At 52.9% G+C, this 19700-nt stretch overlaps 1 protein-coding gene across 4 annotated transcripts; it reads left to right on the forward strand.

The window, feature by feature from the left end:
- The first annotated feature begins 65 nt into the window (after positions 1-65).
- U2af2 (U2 small nuclear RNA auxiliary factor 2) lies at positions 66-19621 on the forward strand. 4 transcript variants are annotated; one of them, XM_027430648.2, is made up of 12 exons: positions 176-224; positions 5873-6008; positions 6710-6754; positions 7037-7140; positions 7433-7584; positions 8881-8997; positions 9799-9937; positions 14027-14106; positions 14181-14303; positions 14581-14679; positions 14910-15158; positions 18794-19621. In XM_027430648.2, exons 1-12 carry the CDS (start codon positions 176-178, stop codon positions 18926-18928), a joined length of 1428 nt encoding a protein of 475 aa, XP_027286449.1. In that variant the 3' UTR covers positions 18929-19621. The 4 variants fall into 4 exon arrangements, with proteins under 4 accessions (XP_027286451.1, XP_027286449.1, XP_027286450.1 ...); XM_027430649.1 differs by having other exon boundaries at positions 14581-14667; positions 18794-18928; XM_027430650.2 differs by lacking the exon at positions 6710-6754 and having other exon boundaries at positions 66-224.
- Positions 19622-19700: the final 79 nt, after the last annotated feature.

The raw sequence follows: 19700 nt of genomic DNA on the forward strand, positions 1-19700 counted from the left end.
GCCCGGGCGGGGCTTGATCGAGTAGCTTAGGCGACGGAGCGCGCCGGCCGGCCGGCCCGGGTTGGAGAGGGCGGGGGGGGACCGGAAGTAGCCGAAGCCAGCGGCGGAAGTCGCCGGAGCGGGCGGGCGGGCTGGGCGGGCGGCAAGGCGAGGCGAGTGCTGCGGCCGCCTAAGCATGTCGGACTTCGACGAGTTCGAGCGGCAGCTCAACGAGAACAAACAAGGTGAGGGCGCCGGGGCCGCGGGGTGACTGCTTTGCTGCGCTCCGCGCCCCGCCGCCGTTTCCCCCCCCCTCCCGCCGTCCCGCCGCGCCGCCGCCGCCGCCACCCCCGCTTCCCGTCCCCGTCCCCGGGGCCGCCGCATGATCCTCACCCCCCTCCTCCTCCCCGTCCTCCTCCTTCTCCTCCGTCCGCGCCGCGCGCGCCCCGCTCACGTGACCCCCCCTCCTCCCTCCCTCCCGTGCGAGCGAGCGAGCGAGCGAGCCGAGGGACGGGGCCGCGGGCGAGCCTCAGGGCGCGTGCGCGCACCGGGGGCCCCCGCGCCCACGTGGTCCCTGCGCAGGCGCCGTGAGAGCGCGCCGGCCCGAGGGCTGCTTCCGTCTCGTTCCATTTATTTGCTTATTTCTTTGGGGGGGAGCTGGGCGGGACGGGGGGGGTTCGTTGTCGCTTTCTGATCTGAGAGAGGAGGCGACTTCGGGTCTCTGTAACCCGCCAAGTCTTTTCTGTCTCTGTGTCTCCCTGGGCTGCCTTGGCGCTTCCGCTTCCGGTCGGGCGAGCGAGCGAGCGTGCGAGCGTGCGTACTTTTTTTTCCCCCCCCCTCTCTCTCTCTCCTTCCCCCTTCTCCACGCCCCCTTTGTTTCCAAAATGGCGGTGGTGAGGCCTTCACCCCCCCTCTCCCCGCCACCCCACCCCCATGCTTCACGTGGACCGGGGCTCGCACGTTTCGAGCCTGTCCGTGTATATATATATATATATATTTTATTTTTTTTAATTTTTTTTTAATCTCCCCCGATTGCTCCCGAGCGCCTCTCTCTTCCCCTCCCGCCGGGCTGTTTTCTGCCCCAGCCGCGCCCGCACGGGAGCCTCAGATAGAAGCCCTGTGCCCGGCGCCGGTTTGCCCGCCAAAGCGGGGTGGGGTGGGGTGGGGTGGGGTGGTGGAGGAGGGAAGAAGCCTCTGCGCTCTCTTTGTGTCCTCACACGCGCAGAGACCGCGTGCTCCTTGGTTTTATTTGTCTGTTTTTTGTGTGTGTGTTGGTTGGTTGCTTTGGCGGCCGGTGGTTTCTGTGGGTGTCTTCAGTACATCCGAGTTTAGGCAAACCCCAGGGCCCGTTATCACTCCAAACTCGGGCACTTAGCCCCCCCCTCATCTCAATGTTGGGGTAGCATAAAAATGGGCAGATTTGGTGGATCTGGCCCCCCTGGCGTTGGTGGTGGAGGCAGGCACTCACTCCCGGGTAGGATTCTGTGCCGCACTGTTGGGGTGTGATATAGAGTAGACAGATTTGGTGGATCTGGTCCACCTGGCGTATCTGATGGTGGAGGCAGGCACTCACTCCCGGGTAGGATTCTGTGCCACACTGTTGGGGTATTATATAGAGTAGACAGATTTGGTGGATCTGGCCCCCCTGGCGTATCTGATGGTGGAGACAGGCACTCACTCCCGGGTAGGATTCTGTGCTGCACTGTTGGGGTATTATATAGAGTAGACAGATTTGGTGGATCTGGCCCCCCTGGCGTATCTGATGGTGGAGGCAGGCACTCACTCCCGGGTAGGATTCTGTGCTGCACTGTTGGGGTATTATATAGAGTAGACAGATTTGGTGGATCTGGTCCACCTGGCGTATCTGATGGTGGAGGCAGGTATTCACTCCCGGGTAGGATTCTGTGCTGCACTGTTGGGGTATTATATAGAGTAGACAGATTTGGTGGATCTGGTCCACCTGGCGTATCTGATGGTGGAGGCAGGTATTCACTCCCGGGTAGGATTCTGTGCTGCACTGTTGGGGTATTATATAGAGTAGACAGATTTGGTGGATCTGGTCCACCTGGCGTATCTGATGGTGGAGGCAGGCACTCACTCCCGGGTAGGATTCTGTGCCGCACTGTTGGGGTATTATATAGAGTAGACAGATTTGGTGGATCTGGCCCCCCTGGCGTATCTGATGGTGGAGGCAGGCACTCACTCCCGGGTAGGATTCTGTGCTGCACTGTTGGGGTATTATATAGAGTAGACAGATTTGGTGGATCTGGTCCACCTGGCGAATCTGATGGTGGAGACAGGCACTCGCTCCCGGGTAGGATTCTGTGCTGCACTGTTGGGGTATTATATAGAGTAGACAGATTTGGTGGATCTGGTCCACCTGGCGTATCTGATGGTGGAGGCAGGTATTCACTCCCGGGTAGGATTCTGTGCTGCACTGTTGGGGTATTATATAGAGTAGACAGATTTGGTGGATCTGGTCCACCTGGCGAATCTGATGGTGGAGGCAGGTATTCACTCCCGGGTAGGATTCTGTACAGTGAATTTTCTGGATCAGAAGGCAAGGCAAGACCGCGTCGCTGCTGCTGAGCGTAGGCATTGTGAGGACACCTTACCGTAACCACCTCTTTCTGTTTTGGTTTGAGACAGAAGAGGGCCTTACAGTTTCTTGAGGATTGGGGCGCAGCTGTCCTGTGTAATTCTTTGAAAACAGCGCCATGTGGGAAAAGTCGTTTTTCTGGCTGCCCTTGGTATGTTTTCCTTTGAGTAGTGCACTGCTTAGGACTTTGGTTGTACCCGAGTTCAGATGCCTGCCTGCATTGCTGTTGGTGGCTGTGATGCTCCTAGTACCTTCTGTCACCTGAATGCTACCACTGTATGGTCGAAAGGTTTTGGAGATTAGTAATGGTGCTGCATATTAATTACAGTTGTAATTAAACTCAGGGCCGACCCTGTGTCAAGGCAAAGGCAATTTGTTCATAACAAGCTATTTTCCTTTGGAGACAGGCTCTCTCTGTGTTATCCTGGCTGTCCTTGAACTCTTGTAGACCAGAGTCACCTGAGACTCCCAGAGATCCACCTGCCTTTGTCTCCCCGCTGCTGGGTGAGGTTACTGCCCGGGTCTAAAAAGTTTTCTTAAAGTGAGTCATTTGTAATAGACTTCTGAGGGCAGAATAATTTCTTGTTGATTGGCCAGGAAACTTGAGGCTCATAGCATTTTTATTTTTATTTTTTCTCTCTCTCTTTTTTTTTTTTTTTTGGTTTTTCGAGACAGGGTTTCTCTGTGTAGCTTTGGAGCACTCGCTCTGGAGACCAGGCTGGCCTCGAACTCACAGAGATCCACCTGCCTCTGCCTCCCCAGTGCTGGGATTAAAGGTGTGCGCCACCAACGCCCGGCCTCTATTTTCTCTTAAGAAGCTCCAGGCATGGGTGGAAAGCTGGGGCTGATATTAAAAGTAGCGATGTGTGATGTGTGATATAGTGTGTGGCTTGGATTACACTTAAGTCCTTAGTGGGCCACACTTGTTATTGCGACCAGGTGGTCTTTGGCTCAGGTTGGAGCTACAGAAAGTGGATACCAAATGTAACTCCTGTAAGAGCTCATGGGACCCGAGTGCCATAGATGACGTGACCTTCATTCTAGGAAGAGCGAGCTGATGCTGAAGCTAAGTTTTTGCTTTCATGTCGAGCTCTGACTGAGAAGCCAGGCCCACTGTACTCCCAGTTGGAGTTGCTTCAGCTGGCTTTTGGGGCTGTGGTAGCTGAGTTGTCGTCCCAGAGCGTCCCTGCTGGCGTTGGGAACAGCCTGGAACCCGGCACTTAGGGGTTGGTTGGTGGAGCTGTGTATGTGAGTGAGCTGTAGCACAGCGTTTCCAGCAAATGAAGTTACGTTTTCTCAACTGTCCAGGGCCGTGTGGAAGGTTGGCTCTTGCCTTGCTGACAGAAAGTTCTACCACCTTGTCACTTTGCTGGTGGCTACTTGTCTGTGACCCAGGCTCCTTGTGTTTCTCAGCTTCAGCCCCTTTTCAGAGCCTTGACTCTGTCCCAGGCACACGGTGCGGTGCTGTCCTCGCTTCCTCTCTGGGGTTCTTTGCTTGTTTGTGTTTGAGGCTTAGCAGTAGGAAACACATTTGGGATTTGTTAGTGGCCCCTCCCTTCAGGTGTGGAGCCAGAGCTGCGGAAGGCTGTGCCTGTCCCAATGGTCCACACTGCCTCTGTCTGGTTCTCCATTGCTTTATTTTGTGCATTTGTGAATGCAGATAGCATCTTTTGTCCCTAGCAGTGGTACCCAGACTCTGGAGTGATCTTCAAAGTGCGGCCTAGAGCCTAACTTGTTTAATGCATTACAATTTGAGTTTGAGCTTCACTGTTAACAAGGTGTTGGGCTTTGAGCAAGTCACGTTCACCTCATGCCTCAGTTCCTTATCTGCTGTATGAACTTCTGACAGTTTTGCCAGCTAGATGCAAGTGAAGGTATTCTGTGTATGTAGATTCTGACAGGCATCTCAAGATTGGTTATAATTTTTTTCCTGGGTACCTTCCTCAGTATTAGTAGCTATGGAGTTAAAATAGATTTCAAATTTTCCTACTTACTGTATCAGAAAAATACATAATACAAATGTCGGGTGAGTTTCAAATCTACTTTGAGATACTTTTCATTGCTTTTTCCTGCTGCTAGTCTTAGAAGTCAGTCCTTTTGGGATACACCTTTTACAGTTTTCAAGTATGTTTGTTTTTGACACAGGGTCTCCTTTAACTTCCTAGCCTCCAATTCTTTATCGTCCCGTCTCAGCCTTCCACATGCTGGGAATATAATTGTGCTTATTACTCTTGGCTCTCTTTGTGTGCGCGTGTGAGTGCACGTATAGGTCTTGATGGTTGGCAAATCAGTGGCACCTTGGAATCAAGGAAATAATACATTGAGGTGATCCTGGTTTAGCGTCTACCCTCAAGGGCCAGTCTTCAAAATTGGGGTTATATACTTGTGTTTAAGTTGGAGCCTAACTATGAAGGTCCAGCAGGCCTGGAACTCTATGTTGACCAGGCTGGCCTCGAAGCCACAGAGATCCATTTGCCTGCCTTTGCGCCGTCAGGTTCTGTAGTTTTTCTTGGAAGGCTGTGCTCTGTTGTAGCCACTGTCTCTGAGGCAAAGAAGCTAAGGAAGCAGGTAGATACAAGTGAGGACACTAGCTCAGCCTGCCTTTGGCTGGAGGAGAGAGGCCTGGAGCGTCTGGTGGCTTGGGCTTCAGGTTTGGATGAGGCTGCTGTGGGCCACAGTTGGAACACTGGAGAGGCATCTTTTCCTTACTCTCTGTGCCTTCAGAAAGAAGCCCTCACGTCCCTTTCAGAAAGGCACGCCTGCTCTTGCATTATTCACCTGGCTGGGAAGGGATGGAGTTGAGTTTCCTCACTTCTTAGGGTTACTAGATCGTCCTGGCACCTGACCCTTGGGCCTGATGGTGGGACTATGGGTGCCAGCTGGTTGCAGAGGTTTTTCCTGAGGGGTTGCTGAGTTTCTTCAGGAAAACATCATTGGGTCTCTTGATTCCCCAGCCTCTAGCCCTGCCCCTCTCAGGGACGACCCTGGGGTCAGGCCCCTCAGCCCTCGAGGGGGACCAGGAGCCAGCCTCCTCTGTCTTCTCTGGCTCCTCAGCTCCTCTTGAGCATCTTCAGGTATCTTACACCCCGGGGGCATTTCCAGGCCCTGTCCCTTTGGTCCCTTCAGAGTCCTTGGGGACTCGGGTGTGGACCCAGGAAGCCTGTTGTCTCCCCCATTAAATCCCTTCCCTGGGGGGGGTGGCCTCCCTGGGTCTTGGCATGGCCACCAGCACGCAGGGTGGGCTGGGCGTGTACTTTTTCTCCATTCATCCCATCTCTTCTTACACTCGTCCAGAACGGGACAAGGAGAATCGGCACCGGAAGCGTAGCCACAGCCGCTCTCGAAGCCGGGATCGTAAACGCAGGAGCCGAAGCCGAGATCGGCGGAACCGTGACCAGCGCAGTGCCTCTCGGGACAGGCGAAGGCGAAGGTACTAAAGCTCTGGGACCTCTGGCTGGGCACCTGTCTGGGTCTGTGTGGCTGTCCTCTGTATGGGTGCTGTTTGGTCTGCTTTGAACTCCCGCTTTCCCTGTTTCTGGGGTTTCTTTGAGTTTCTACTTTGGCGGTACCGGTGGGTTGCTGGGGTAATAGTTCCTGGGGCTGGAATGAGTTTTGTGTGTTTTTGTTTTTTGTTTTTCTTTCTAAGGGTCAGGCTGTCTTTGAGGACCCAATTGTTTTTCTTGCTTTCTGGCTCTGTTTGGGACTGTCTTGGAGAGCACTGGTCCTGTTTTTTTTTCTGCTTCCTAGGAGTTCTAGAGTAGGGCCGTCTCTGAAGCCCAGGCTTTAGTTTCCAGCTCAGGGCTCTTGGTGTAGTTATTCAGAGTCCTCCCCCAGTCCTGGGTTCCCTTCCTCTCTGTTCCTCCTAGGTAAGGGAGTGGGGTATCTGAAGAGTCTCCTTCTTACCTCAGTTTCTCCCTAGAATGGCCTACCCTCTTCCTGTTCCTTCTCCTTCCCCTTTCCTGGGAGGAGCAGGGTTGGGGGGTGGCTGGCAGGGCCGAGGGGCCTGCATGCTACTTGTTCTCCTCGGTCCTGCCTTAGTCCTGGGGTTCAGTGACCTTGGGCGGGGTGTATTGTTTGGGGAAGACAAGGTCCCCAGTCACTCCTCCCCATACCTTTCCCTCCCGCCCCCAGCAAACCTTTGACCAGAGGCGCTAAAGAGGAGCACGGTGGATTGATGTGAGCTTCTCTTCCTGCCCCTTCTGCCCCATGGCCACTCCCGTCTCCTTCCTCACCTGTGCATCTTGCCTGCCTTGCGTCCCCACCCTGGCCCGAGCACTGGGGAAGAGTCTGTCTCATCTGCCAGTGTCCCTCCCCAGGCCCAGGCCCAGCTCTCCCTGGAGAGTGGAGCTTATGTGTGGGAGGGTGTGGCGGGCTGGGAGGTGCTCCTGGCAGGGTCTCGCAGGCCCGTGTTGGTCAGACTGAGGGTGCCCTGCCCCACTTTCCCTTCCCCTTCCCCAGTCGTTCCCCCCGCCATGAGAAGAAGAAGAAGGTTCGTAAATACTGGGACGTGCCACCACCTGGCTTTGAGCACATCACCCCAATGCAATACAAGGCCATGCAAGGTAGGACCCCCCCCATGAGCTATGTAAAAATTGGGAGATCTCTTCCATTAGGTGTGTGTGTGCGTGCTTGGTGAGGCTGAGGGTCTCTCCCGAGGGCTCCTGGCACCTGCCCAGGGTAGCCTTGCTGGAGGAGGGAATTTAAGTGACTTGTTAGCTTGGGGCTGTGCTGCTGAGTTGACTTGGCCGATTGAAGAGTCTCTAAGTGAAGGGGTCAGAGGGTGGGTGTTATGTGCCGAGGGTCCTGGTTGGGTTGCTTGCTCATGGGATTTACTCTGTTTGCACCCATCTGAAGCTGCGGGTCAGATCCCAGCCACTGCCCTTCTCCCCACCATGACTCCTGATGGTCTGGCTGTGACCCCAACGCCGGTGCCTGTGGTTGGGAGCCAGATGACCAGACAGGCCAGACGCCTCTACGTGGGCAACATCCCCTTTGGCATCACTGAGGTACTGCCCTCCTCCTGCCCCTGCCCTCTCCCCTGTTCCCCCCCCCCTGTTCCTCCCTTCCCTCCATCCCCTTTCCCCAACCTGCACGGGTCAGACTCTGTTCCTGCAAGACCCCCCGGCCCCCTCCCAGACGGACGGATGGAGTTGAGCCAGCCAGGGGCCGGGCTGGGGGTGGCCCCTCCCTCCCTCCTCTTCCCTCTCCCGTCTCCCTTTCCCCAGCCCTCCTCCAGCAACCCAGGGATCAAACACACACATAACGTACCTACCTACATACTGTACCTCGTGTTGGAGAGAGACAGAGAGGGAGACTCGACACACATTGACACAGACGCACGCCCCTGCAGTTGCTCTGACACACTGTCCTTCTCTGCCGTCTATCCCATCCTTTCCCACACCCCTCCCATGGCCGCTGAAAATTCCTTTATTTTTGGTAGCCCTGACCTCCCCCTCCTCCCCATCGCTCCTCTCCCCATCCCTTTCCCCCTCCCCTTCCCGTGGCACCCCTGAGAATCCCGAGATCAAAGAGTTGTTTCCATTTCTCTTTAAAGTGAAATATTGTGGGGCTGAGATCCCTCGTAGCAACAAAAAGTTTGCTACCATCGTCGAAGGCAAGTAAGGTCCATTCTGACTTTCTCAACCTGCACTTTGCTACATTTGATAAACCAGCCCCCGGACTCCAGGGCCAGATCCCTCCACATCACTCTTTTCTCCTCCCCTCTCTCCCGTCCCACCCCACCCCTTCCTCCCCACTCCTCCACCCCTCCCTGCCTCTCTCTCTCTCTCTCTCTCTCTCTCTCTCTCTCTCTCTCTCTCTGGGCTCCTTCCTGTCCCTTTGCCTGTCCTCCTCTCCCTGCCTGCCTGTTGCTCTCCTACCATCCCTGCCTTGTCTGCACCGGGTGTTTCTTCTTTGTGCCATCCTCATGGTTTTCTTTCTCTTGCTGTCATGTCTTCATCTTTCCTTGAATAACATTCTTCCTAATTTTTGGGGTCCATGGCTCACCCCTCACCTGTCCTGTCCTGTCCTGTCCTGTCCTGTCTGTCTGTCTGGCCCGTTTGCTGCTGTCTCCTGTCCTGTCCTTTGGTATGGCTTCCTCTATGTTTTCTCATTTCCCTGCCTGCATTTGTCCCCACTATTGACCTCTGTACCCTGACCCGTATTCCACTGTCCCTCCCCTCCCCTCCCCCCCTCATTCCTCTCCCCTTACCCCCAAACCCCTCTGTGTCTCCCTCTCTCACCCTTCCCCTCCTCTCTCCACCTCCCTCCCCGCCCTCCCCTGTCTCCTATTCCCTCTGCAGGAGGCTATGATGGACTTCTTCAATGCCCAGATGCGCTTGGGGGGGTTGACTCAGGCCCCTGGCAACCCAGTCTTGGCTGTGCAGATAAATCAAGACAAGAACTTTGCCTTTTTGGAGGTGAGCATTCCAGGGATGGGCTAAGGGATAGTGGGGCCCATTTGGCCGATGTAGGAGCTCTGCCTCCTCCTGAATGCCTTCCTCTGTTCTCTCCTGTCCTGGAGGCCTGCGCGGGCCCCTGCTTGCTCTGTTGGTTCCTGCAGACTGTTTTGGTCCAGTCCACTCTGTTGAGGCTACACGGTCACAATATGCTTCTTTCTATTTGGGGCTTAGGCTGAAGCAGTTCACCCCAGATGTTTATGTCACCTTTCAAGGCATTTATTCCCCTGTTGTCCATAAAGACCCAGCTTTCAACTCGGGCCACACCCACAAACAGTGGAGGTGCTGAAGTGGTGTAGACTGCTGAAGTTTCTGAGTGCTCCTTCTCTCTCAGTCTGCCAGTCAGTCCACTTTGACTTGTACTGTTGGAAACTTCAGCTTAAATGTCACTTTATCAGAAAGCCTGGGCTGTCATTGCCACCTCACTCAGTTGACCTAACTTCTCCATGCTGCCTTCTCAGCAGTTGGTCCCTTTCCAGCATTGGCTGTTAGAGCTGTGTGTGTGTGTGTGTGGGGGGGGGGTGGCCATTTCTTATAGGTTAAGTAGCATGTAGCAGTGGCTGTCAGAGCTTCTGATTATGTGCTTGCCAGGGTATTTGCTTTCTAGAAGCACACTCCTGGCTGTTCTCCCATTCATTGGCCAGTCCAGGATTTGGTACATGGTATTTGTTTATACAATTGGGAGGAGAGTTACAGTCTTGGGCACTGGTCTAGTCTAGTCCCAGCCTATCCCTTAATTCTACTATTCTCCTTTTCCTTCAGTTCCGGTCAGTGGATGAGACGACCCAGGCCATGGCCTTTGATGGCATCATCTTCCAGGGCCAGTCATTGAAGATTCGAAGGCCTCATGACTACCAGCCACTGCCTGGCATGTCGGAGAATCCCTCTGTTTATGTGCCTGGTGAGTGGGGTCCCTGCATTGCGTGCAGCTTGTGTGTGCTTTGGACCCTGTGAGTATTCTCCCAGCTTGGCAGGTGTCCTGGACCTCTGAGGTAGTGAGCTGTGATCTGAGAATGCACAGTTGGTAAATGTCAGCCAGGTCCAGATCAGAGGTGTTGGGAAGGGTGGGACTTGCAGTCTGGGCATTGCTCCTGCCTTGGTCTTTTGGCCCTGGAATTTCAGGGCATGCGGGCATGCCTACAGGTGCCTATCAATAGACCTCCGTATGGTCCTGGTGTGTGGTCCTAGCTTGTCAAGCTCACTGAGTCTATGTATCTGTATGGCATGCGTTCTGGGCTGTTTCCAGTAGTTGTATTTACCATCCTCTCTGATTGGCAGGTCACAATGGATTTCCAGTGTGAAACCTACAGACAGGGTCATTGAAAAAAAAATAGATTTTGAACATTGTGCATTAATGCTTGAGAGTAAAGGCCCTGCATGTGTGCCATCCTGCAGGCTGTAGTTTGCAAAGGGCAGTAGCGTTTGGCAGATGAGATGGGGTGTAAGTGGAAATAATAATGTAGGCTGTTTGCTCTGCTGGGTTGTAGGGGACTCTGGCTGAGTGAGTGAGGCCCAGGTCTGAGGTTGATTGGGGCTTTCAGAATGTGGGGGTCTTGCTGGCTGATGCTCAGCATTGGAGGGTGCCCACTCTGAGCAGGGTAACATTTCTGGCAGTGGAGGACTTGGGGTCAGGGCTCTGACTACCAGATACATTTTCATGGGAAGATCTGGTGAGGTTAGTGACTTCTGTCCAATCTTTATCTACCTAGTTCTAAAACTTTACTTGCTCCTCAATGTACTGCTTGAAGAAGATTCACTGTGTTACTGGGGTTGAAGCCAACCAAGGTCTTGTGCTTGATGGGAGAGCATTCTCTCTGGCCTGAATCCCAGGCCCACTTTTAAGTTCTTACCTTGAGGTAGGGCGTGGTGATACCTTGCTTCTAAAAATAGACAGCATGTCTGAAGACGGGAGAGGAGGAGGAGCAAGCCAAAACCACCTTTACCTCTCTAGCTTCCCAGCAGAAGAGAGACCCAAGTTCCCGTTTCCTCCTGTCTGTATTCATTTCTCCGCCCAGCCATATCACTTCCTGTCTGTGTATACAGACAGACATCCGGATCTCTGTGGTTAGCTAGTGGCAAACTCTGCCCTCTGATCTTGAGACAAGTTTTATTTGTACAGACAAGATACCACCACAATAGGGTCACACTAACTTTGCCCAGACAGGCCTGGAGCTTGGGATCCTCCTGCCCCCTAGCTGCCTGAGTAATTGGGATTATAGGCCCTTGCCACCAGGTCCAGCTTGCTCGATGACTTGTGTGTCTCTCAGATGAAGCTATAGAACATCTTGTTTCTATGTCTTGCCACCAAATTCACTGTTTGGATTGCTCTTTACTTAGCCACCTGCTGGTTTTACTGTGTAGTAGTATTCAGGTGCTTCCTGTCCCTGGATCTTTTAGTCTTCAGTCAGCAAATTATAACTTGGTAGTTAGTTTTGGCCCACTGCTTGTGTTTACAAGTAAATTTTGACACACAGTCGGGCCTTTTATTGTTAGCTATTTTCGTCATTGTGGTGCTAGGAATTGTACTTAGTGCTTTTGTATATGTTAAGCAAGTATGATTTTCTCAACCTTTGTACTTGTATTTTGAGGCAGGGTCGCTGTTGCCCAGGGAGGCCTTGAGTTTTTGTTGCCTCTGCATTCAGCCTCCCGTGTGGTTGGGATTGCCGTCTTGCACCAGCATATCTGGCCCTAGAGATTTTTTGTATATGGTGTAACTGTATCCCAGACTGGTCTCCCAACTTGACTCCTTGCCTCTGGTGTTGAGATCACAAGCATGTACCACACAACACCTGCCTCTGTGGAGGGTTAATCAGTTTGACATGGCATACTCTGTAGAAGGTGGGATTGTCATTTCTCAGAGGAGGAAAGCCAGGAATGGTGGTTAATTTTTTTGTTCATGGTTATAAAATTTACAGGTACCCTGGGCTGTACAGGTTGGCCCTGGAGTCTGCTCAGCTTTTCTCTGTGTTCTTCCGTGTCAGCCTTGTTCTGAAACAGGTAGATGGCAGGCACAGTTGCTTTGGAACGTGCTGCTAAGTGGCAACCCTCTTCCACAGGGACTCTCTGCTTGATTAAACAGTAGCAAGATGAGTCCTGAGTCTCTCTGAGATGTGCCAGCCTGAAGAGGCTTGGCTTTCCAGCTCTGCCTGTGACTTGGTACATTGCTACCACTTTGGAAAAGGCGGCAATAAGTGGAATTTACCTTTACACCCCTTATTTTCTGAACTTAGCAAAGGAGGGAAACATGTGACTACATAGACTAAAGAGGAAAAGCATCTGACGAAATCGAACAGACATCTTGATCATTGGGTTAAACAGTAGTTTGTAAATTGGAAGGCTGATGTCCCCCCTGGTGAGAGAGTGTGCCCAGAACTTGACATCACGTGCAGTGGAAGTTTGAACTGTGTTTCCACAGAAGTGAATGAAGCTCTTCTTGGTCACCATTGCTAGCTCCTTGTGTCCCTGGGATTGATTAGTGGCTCAGAGTGCTTGTGTCTGTGTCCTGTGTCTGTGGTGTGGTGTTCTCCCTGTTTACGTCGGTCTAGACAGCCAAGAATTAAACTCTAAACTCGCACCTAGTTCGCTTGCCTTAGGCTGACGCTGAGGTATGGCACAGTGATTACCAGATCGGGCTTGGGTCCAGGTGTTGCGGTGCCTGCCTTGCTGCTCCCTTGTCAGAGAGTGATGCAGAGCCAAGCCTGCTGAGCTGCTTTTGAAAGGCACTGTTGAGTTTGGCACCTTTTTCCTAGTCTTAGGACTTGACTCCTTTTGTATTATAGCTGGGAATTTTGCACCTACTGCAGTACATTTAAATTTTTTCTTTTTTAGTTTCATTTTATGTGTATGAGTGTTTTTGCTTGCATATATGTCTGTGTACCATATACGTTCAGGTGCCCAAGGAACTCATGAGGTTGCTGGGAAGCTGAACCTGGGCCCATTGCAAAAACAAAAAGTGTTCTTAACTGTTGAGCCGTCTCTCCAGCCCCTGATGGTAGATTTTTGAAATTGTGGCCAATGGCAGCACTGAATATGGCCTGGCTCCCAATGCTTCTGCTTGTCACGGTGACCCTTGAAGTAGGTCACTTGTGGTCCCCATGCCTCCACCACCGGGGTGCAGCTCTGGTGGCTGGAAGTACCCGGATTGATGGTTGCGGTTCTCTGGGGCTAGAGAGTTAAAGCGGGGCAACTGATAGCCTGGAAGAGGGATAGGGCACAGTGGCTGAGGTCCTAGGGGGTGGGGTGTCCGTTTAGTATCTTACCTGGTGCTTTTGTAGATTAGGATGGACCGCTGCACTTAGTATGGGGGTGATGCTGAAAAGGGGGAGGCTGTGTAATGGGACTTTTAAACTGAGGCCTGATGATGCCTCTGAGAATTAATACTGAAGAACTTGCATGGTGCCACCCAGAACTGTCAGGTCAACAGTTACCACACGGGTCCAGAGTTGAGTCGAGAAGGCAAGCAAAACTCCCTAGCTGACAGCACCATGCAGTTCCATTGAAGCATTAATGACTCCTGAACGTAGCTTCCCAGAGTTGGCCACTAGTCATACTGCAGTGGCAGCCAACACTGAGGCATGTTCTGAGATTTTAACAGCCCCCTCTCAGCTCCTTGTCACACGACCTCAGAAACAGTCTGCCCCTTCAGGACCCTGGAGGCAAAGGACTGAACCACTGAAGGAGATGCTCCTGGGTGGTTGTCAGGTCTCAGGGGAGGGGCCCTTGAGCATTCAGTTGTTGGCGTTATGTATGTACTTGTGTATTTGTCAGAATATGGGGTATATGGTGTGCGGCTTCCTCCCACCTTTATTAGGTGTCTTAGGTAGGATAGGACTTGGGAAGGTGCTCATTGTAGATTTTATGTTGAGACTGAGACTCCTGCCTTAGCCTTCTTGCAAGTGCTGAAAGACATGCATGTATGTGACCTCTCCCAGCTTTCTCAAGTTGGGAAACACTGTAGTGGAACTGAAGTTTTTATACATTTTGTCTTTAGGAGTTGTATCCACTGTAGTCCCAGACTCTGCCCACAAACTGTTCATCGGGGGCTTGCCCAACTACCTGAATGATGACCAGGTAAATCCTTTGCCCCCTTGCTAGCCACCCCTCTCAGCCTGACCAAACCCTGATGGATTGTTGGCCTCCTGCAGGTAAAGGAACTGTTGACATCCTTTGGTCCTCTGAAAGCCTTCAACCTGGTCAAGGATAGTGCCACAGGGCTCTCCAAGGGCTATGCCTTCTGTGAGTACGTGGACATCAACGTCACAGATCAGGTGAGCCTGGAGAGCCTTGCTGCTGCCTCCATTTGCCCTTCTTCACGCCTAAGTCTCGTCTCCTCAGTCTGGGGTGGGAGGTGGTTGGTCTGAAACAGCACCTGTGGGGACTTACTCCTTTTCCCTTGGTTTTGCCTCTTTCCAAACTAAGTGCAATGCCCTTTGCCTTCTACTGTTTCCCCACCAATGCCTGGTTCTTTGGGGGAAGTGCTGGGTCCCCTGGTTCCTGACCTGTGCCTCTCCCGCACCCCTTCCACCCTTCGTCCTCTGACCGTAGGCCATTGCGGGGCTGAATGGGATGCAGCTAGGGGACAAGAAGCTGCTTGTGCAGAGGGCGAGTGTGGGAGCCAAGAATGCCACGCTGGTGAGCCTCCCGGCACGTCATCTTCCATTGGCTAGAGGGACCCTGGGGGTGGGAAGGGTTGGATGGGAAGGTTTTCTTAAGTTGTGCCCCAGTTTTCATGGGCGGGGATTTGGGCGCTGGGTTCATAAGTGTTTAAGTAGAGGGATGGTCCCCCCCTAGTTGGGTGTGAGAGGCACAGGCTTGATTGGAGGGAGGCTAGTCTGAGCCACTGTGTGACGTGTCTCTTTTCCCTGACCCAACAGAGTACCATCAATCAGACACCTGTGACCCTTCAAGTCCCCGGCCTGATGAGCTCTCAGGTGCAGATGGGCGGCCACCCGACTGAGGTCTTGTGTCTCATGAACATGGTGCTGCCTGAGGAACTGCTGGACGACGAGGAGTATGAGGAGATTGTGGAAGACGTTCGAGACGAGTGCAGCAAGTATGGGCTGGTCAAGTCCATCGAGATCCCCCGGCCCGTGGACGGCGTTGAGGTGCCCGGCTGTGGGAAGGTGAGCTGCGCGCTGTTCTGTGTGCGCCCTCCCCACTCGGCATCCCTCAGTGTCCCTCTGTTTCTGCCCAAGGGTGACTCGGGGCCTCCAGAGAGCAGGATCAAGACCTCTGAGAGCTTGGGGCCTGTAGGCGAGAATTTGGCCTCTATATTACTGTAACTTGGTTCCAAACTTGGGATAAATTTGCAAGTAGCTTTGCCTTCCTTGTGTGTGAGCTGAAGAGAAAGCTACCACACACAGTCTCTACTTAGGTGTCTCCTCATGTGCCAGGTGCTCCTTGAAGCTGCATCTGTGCTCTTCTCTCAGTGACTTCTGAGCCTCTTTATGTGATGTGGCACAGAGGTGACAAGCCATGCAGCTGGGAATCACATGTCTGTCTGCAAGGCGTGATTTCAGAGGCCACTGAGTTGCCACCCACCCCTAAGCTCTGCGTGTCCACCTTGGAAGGCGCTACTGAGGATTGATGGCATTCTTACAGTGCTGTATTTGGTTGTGAACAAAGCTCTTTCCTACAAATAGCTGGCGACACTTTTGTCGGGTTGCTGTGTTGGAGCAGGAAGGGTAGGAATCAGAGTTGCCCGATTGCTGGATTTTCTTCCTGGTGCTGGAGATACGGGTCCAGGACCTCTCATATACTAACTAGGCAAGTGCTTTACTGCTGAGTCCCGTACACAGACTCAGGCTCTGCTTTAGGTAGGTAGGAGTTGAAAGGTAACAGTGAGTTTCAGTGAGGTGAGCTTATCTTGGCAGGCAGTCTGTCCTAGGTGGATGTGCGCATGCTCGCCTGCGTGCTTGATGGTGGTGTGCATTCAAAGTAGGGACTTCCCCCTCTATCCCGAGACAGGGTTTCTCTGTGTAGCCTTGGCTGGCTGTTCTGGAACTTGCTCTGTAGACTAGGCTGGCCTCAAACTGTGGCTCTCAAGTGCTGGCATAGGGGCATACGTCACTACTGATAGGCCAGAGTAGGAACTTGCTGTGTCCCTGTAGAGTAGAGCTCCTTGCTGTACGGCAGGCGTGTGAAGGAGTGAGAGGGGGACGGGATGTCCAGCCTTGGTTGGTGGAAAGGAGCATGGGCAGGGTTTGTGAGAGAAGAAGCCAGCTTTTCAAGAAGGACTTGGTGGGGGGGCAGCTTATGAACTTGAGGATGAAGCTGAGGGCTTTTCCCTAGAGGAGTACGGCTCCCAGGAGAGAGGAAGGCTGATGCGGTGCCGGCTGGTTTGGGAAGTGTGTGGAGAGGGCCCGGGCACGAGTCAGGTGTCCATGGAGTTTCTTGTATTAACCTGAGAGAAAGATGGTGGGTGGTCTGCTTTAAAGTATGGCCTGTGCTGGAGGATTGATGAGTTTAGTCAAGGACATACTGCATGCAGTCCTGTAAAGTGGAATCATCTATGGTAGGTTTTTGTTTGTATCTCCCAAATAATTTGAAGCTGTGGAATTGTGGGATTGCCCAGTGATGTTCAGAAACCGTCAGTATCCGTAAGTGGTGTGTTGCTGGCTGTAATAGGGGGTGAGATTGGGAGGCTGGAGCCTTGAACTGCCCATATCTTGGTGATGGTATGGGTTTGTGGAGATGGAGAGGGAGAAAAGCCCAGGAGACTAAGAGTGTCAGGTGAGGTGGCGGGCATCAGCTGGCTTTGAGGTGGTTTAGTACCTAATAGAGATTGCTAGGAAGCAGTTAGCTGGATAGAAACTCAAGTGTGGGAATTCCTAAGGGGAGGCTGGGCACCTTGGGAATGCAGCAGAGGTGTGCAGGGGCGGGGCGGGGTGGGGTGGGGTGCAGGAGTCAAAAGGAAGCAGACTATCTGGCTAAGAAGCTGCCCCCTTGCTCCTGTGCGGTTACTTGATATGCCGCTGTTGGTTCAGTCTGGCGCCTTATGGAAGGGAGCCTGGCTTGAGTGAGCTGAGTGAGCGCATGAAAAGGTGAATGCAGAGGCGGCTTCTTGTGTTTGTCTTCATTTGAGACAGGGCCTTGCTGTGTTACCTAGGCTGCCTGGCTGGCTTTGAACTCTCAAGCTTCTGGCACTAGAAGCATACACTACCATATCCACCTTATTTTTGTTCTATTTAGGGGTTTTTAAAAAATACTACTTAAGAGCTGGGGAGTGAAGGTGCAGGCCTTTAATCCCAGCACTGGGTAGGCAGAGGCAGGTGGATATCCATGACTTTGAGGCCAGCCTGGTCTACAGAGTGAGTTCTAGGACTATACATGGTGAAACCCTGTCTCAAAAACAAAAAAACAAAAGAAAGAAAAGAAAAAACCTAAGAGGCTCATGTGGATGTTTATAGTATTTATCACCCAGCTCTAGGTTACGGATATTTTTGGGAGAGGTTTTGTTTCTGCTTTGGGATCAGGTCTTGTGTAGTCTAGGCTGGCCTTGGCCCTGTAATCCTGCCTTAGCCTCATGGTGTTGACATTTCAGGTGTGTATACTCAAACCTGGCTTATCCAGTGCTTAAAGCATGTCTCTGTACATGGCTTTAAATTTAGAAATTTAGCTGTATTTCTCAATTATTGACATTTTGGAAATAGATGAGTATTTTGTGATTTGGCCATCTTTAGGTAGGTGCCACCCCCTCTTTGTGACAACAGACATTGCTCATTATCTCCTGGGGACATGTTCTGTCCCTAGTTGAGCATCAAATGTTGTAACTAGATAACCTTAGTTTAAAAAGAAAACAGCGTTGGTGGTGCCTGCCTTTAATCTCAGCATTTGGGAGGCAGAGGCGGGAGGATTTCTCTGAGTTGGAGGCCAGCCTGGTCTCCAGAGTGAGTTCCAGGACTGGCCCCAAAGCCACAGAGAAACTGTCTCAAACCAAAAAACAGCAGCAACAACAAAACAAAAACTTCAGGTAAAAAATATACCTGAAGAATGTTGTTACTACAACAGAATAGTCTTCCTTAATTTCTTGGTGTCTAATCTGCCTAAGTTTTGTTCTGTCTCTAGAATGTCTTGTTTCAGTAAGGTCCAAACCCCAAATTTGGTGTTTAACTCACTTATTTTTGTGTTTGTGCAAACACGGGACAACTTTCATTCGAGAAGTCAGGTCTTTCCAAAATTGGTTTAGGGGCTTGAACTCAGGATGTCAGAGTTGTAGAGTAAGGTTTGGTCCGCACAGTTTGTCCTGTCAGTTTTATTTCATATTCCGTCTCCACCTCCTGATGCTGGTTGTTGAAGTAGCGTGGTGGTTGTGCAGTCTCCATGTTAGAGTCGCTTCATTGTATCCCTCTGCTGCCAGCAGGTAGCACACAACCAGTGCTCGAGTCCTAACTTAACTGTCCTTGTCTATCCACTGCCTGCGGGGAGGGTGTGGCTTGGGGAGCACCTTGGGGATCTTGCCTTCAGCCACCTGCCCAGTGCTCAGATGACTCAGACTCGGACCTGCCTGTTTTTCTCCATTCCTGGGATGTGTCTTGGGGTCTGGAGCATGTGTGTGAACATCCATCCGTCAAACCGAATGAAGGACAGGCTTTTCAGACTGGTGGGGTGTGGTGTGGTGTGGTGTGGTGGGGTGGGGTGTGGTGTGGTGTGGTGTGGTGGTCTCTGCTTTCTTCCTGTTCCGATTCTGCACTTAGATAAATGCTGAGCAGCTGCCGGCAGCCAGCCTTGCTCACAGCCCTGCCTCTTGTTCCTGCAGATCTTTGTGGAGTTCACCTCGGTGTTTGACTGCCAGAAAGCCATGCAGGGCCTGACCGGCCGCAAGTTCGCCAACAGAGTGGTGGTCACGAAGTACTGTGACCCTGATTCTTATCACCGCCGGGACTTCTGGTAGAGGTGGCTGGGGGAGGGTGGGGGCAGGGCTGGCTGGGGACTTTCTCCCCACCTGTCCCCCCCTCCTTTCTCCCCTCTCTGAAGATGATGGGCAGAGGAGTGACAGCCGAATGACAGCCGGCAGCAACTGGAATGGCAGCAATGGGGCGGGGCGGGTGGGGCGGGCGGGCGGGGCTTGGGCAGGCGGGGACTGGGGACTGGGGACTGGGCCGGCGCACACAGGCCCCCACGACACATGCACCACAGACACAGAGGGCAGGGTTAGGGCCGGGCGGGCGGCCGGGCGGGCCGGGACTGTGCGCAGCAGGGCGGGTAGGACCCCCGCGGCCCCGTCCCGTCCCTCCCTCCCTCCGTCCGTCCCCACGGCCTCTCCTCCTCCTCCCCCTCCTCCTCCCCCCCCCCCCTCCTCCCGTCCCCGTGGTAGGAACATAGCGTGTTTATATTTTATGGCCAAACTATTTTGGATTTTGTTGTCTGGCCCTCAGTGCCCTCCCTGCCCTCCTCCTCCTCCCCCTCCTCCCCCCTGCAGGGCCCGGCGCCGCCCTCTGGCCGGGCCCTCCCTGTCCCTGGTTTCTTGAGTAGTTGGTTCTTCTTCTCTTTAGTCCGCTTCCCTGGCCCCCGCTCCTCCTCCTCTCTGTGGCAGTTTCATATTTGCTAATACGAATTTGCTCATTAAACATTTTGTTGTATTTTGCTTTGTGCAGCCCCTTCTGTGTCGACTGTGTCTGCCCTTCTCTCTGCGGGGCCCCCGTCCAGGGCGGGCGTCCAGGGCG

This window comes from Cricetulus griseus, chromosome 9 (genome assembly GCF_003668045.3).
Source record: "Cricetulus griseus strain 17A/GY chromosome 9, alternate assembly CriGri-PICRH-1.0, whole genome shotgun sequence".
Classification (NCBI taxonomy): domain Eukaryota; kingdom Metazoa; phylum Chordata; class Mammalia; order Rodentia; family Cricetidae; genus Cricetulus; species Cricetulus griseus.

What these genes read in the sequence shown, in the direction of transcription:
- U2af2 (XM_027430648.2), top strand. Translation starts at nt 176, where the DNA reads ATGTCGGACTTCGACGAGTTCGAGCGGCAGCTCAACGAGAACAAACAA. An exon ending in TCCCTCTGTTTATGTGCCTG is followed by an intron (nt 9,938 to 14,026) that starts GTGAGTGGGGTC and finishes TTTTGTCTTTAG; the next exon opens with GAGTTGTATCCACTGTAGTC. An exon ending in CCACGCTGGTGAGCCTCCCG is followed by an intron (nt 14,680 to 14,909) that starts GCACGTCATCTT and finishes CTGACCCAACAG; the next exon opens with AGTACCATCAATCAGACACC.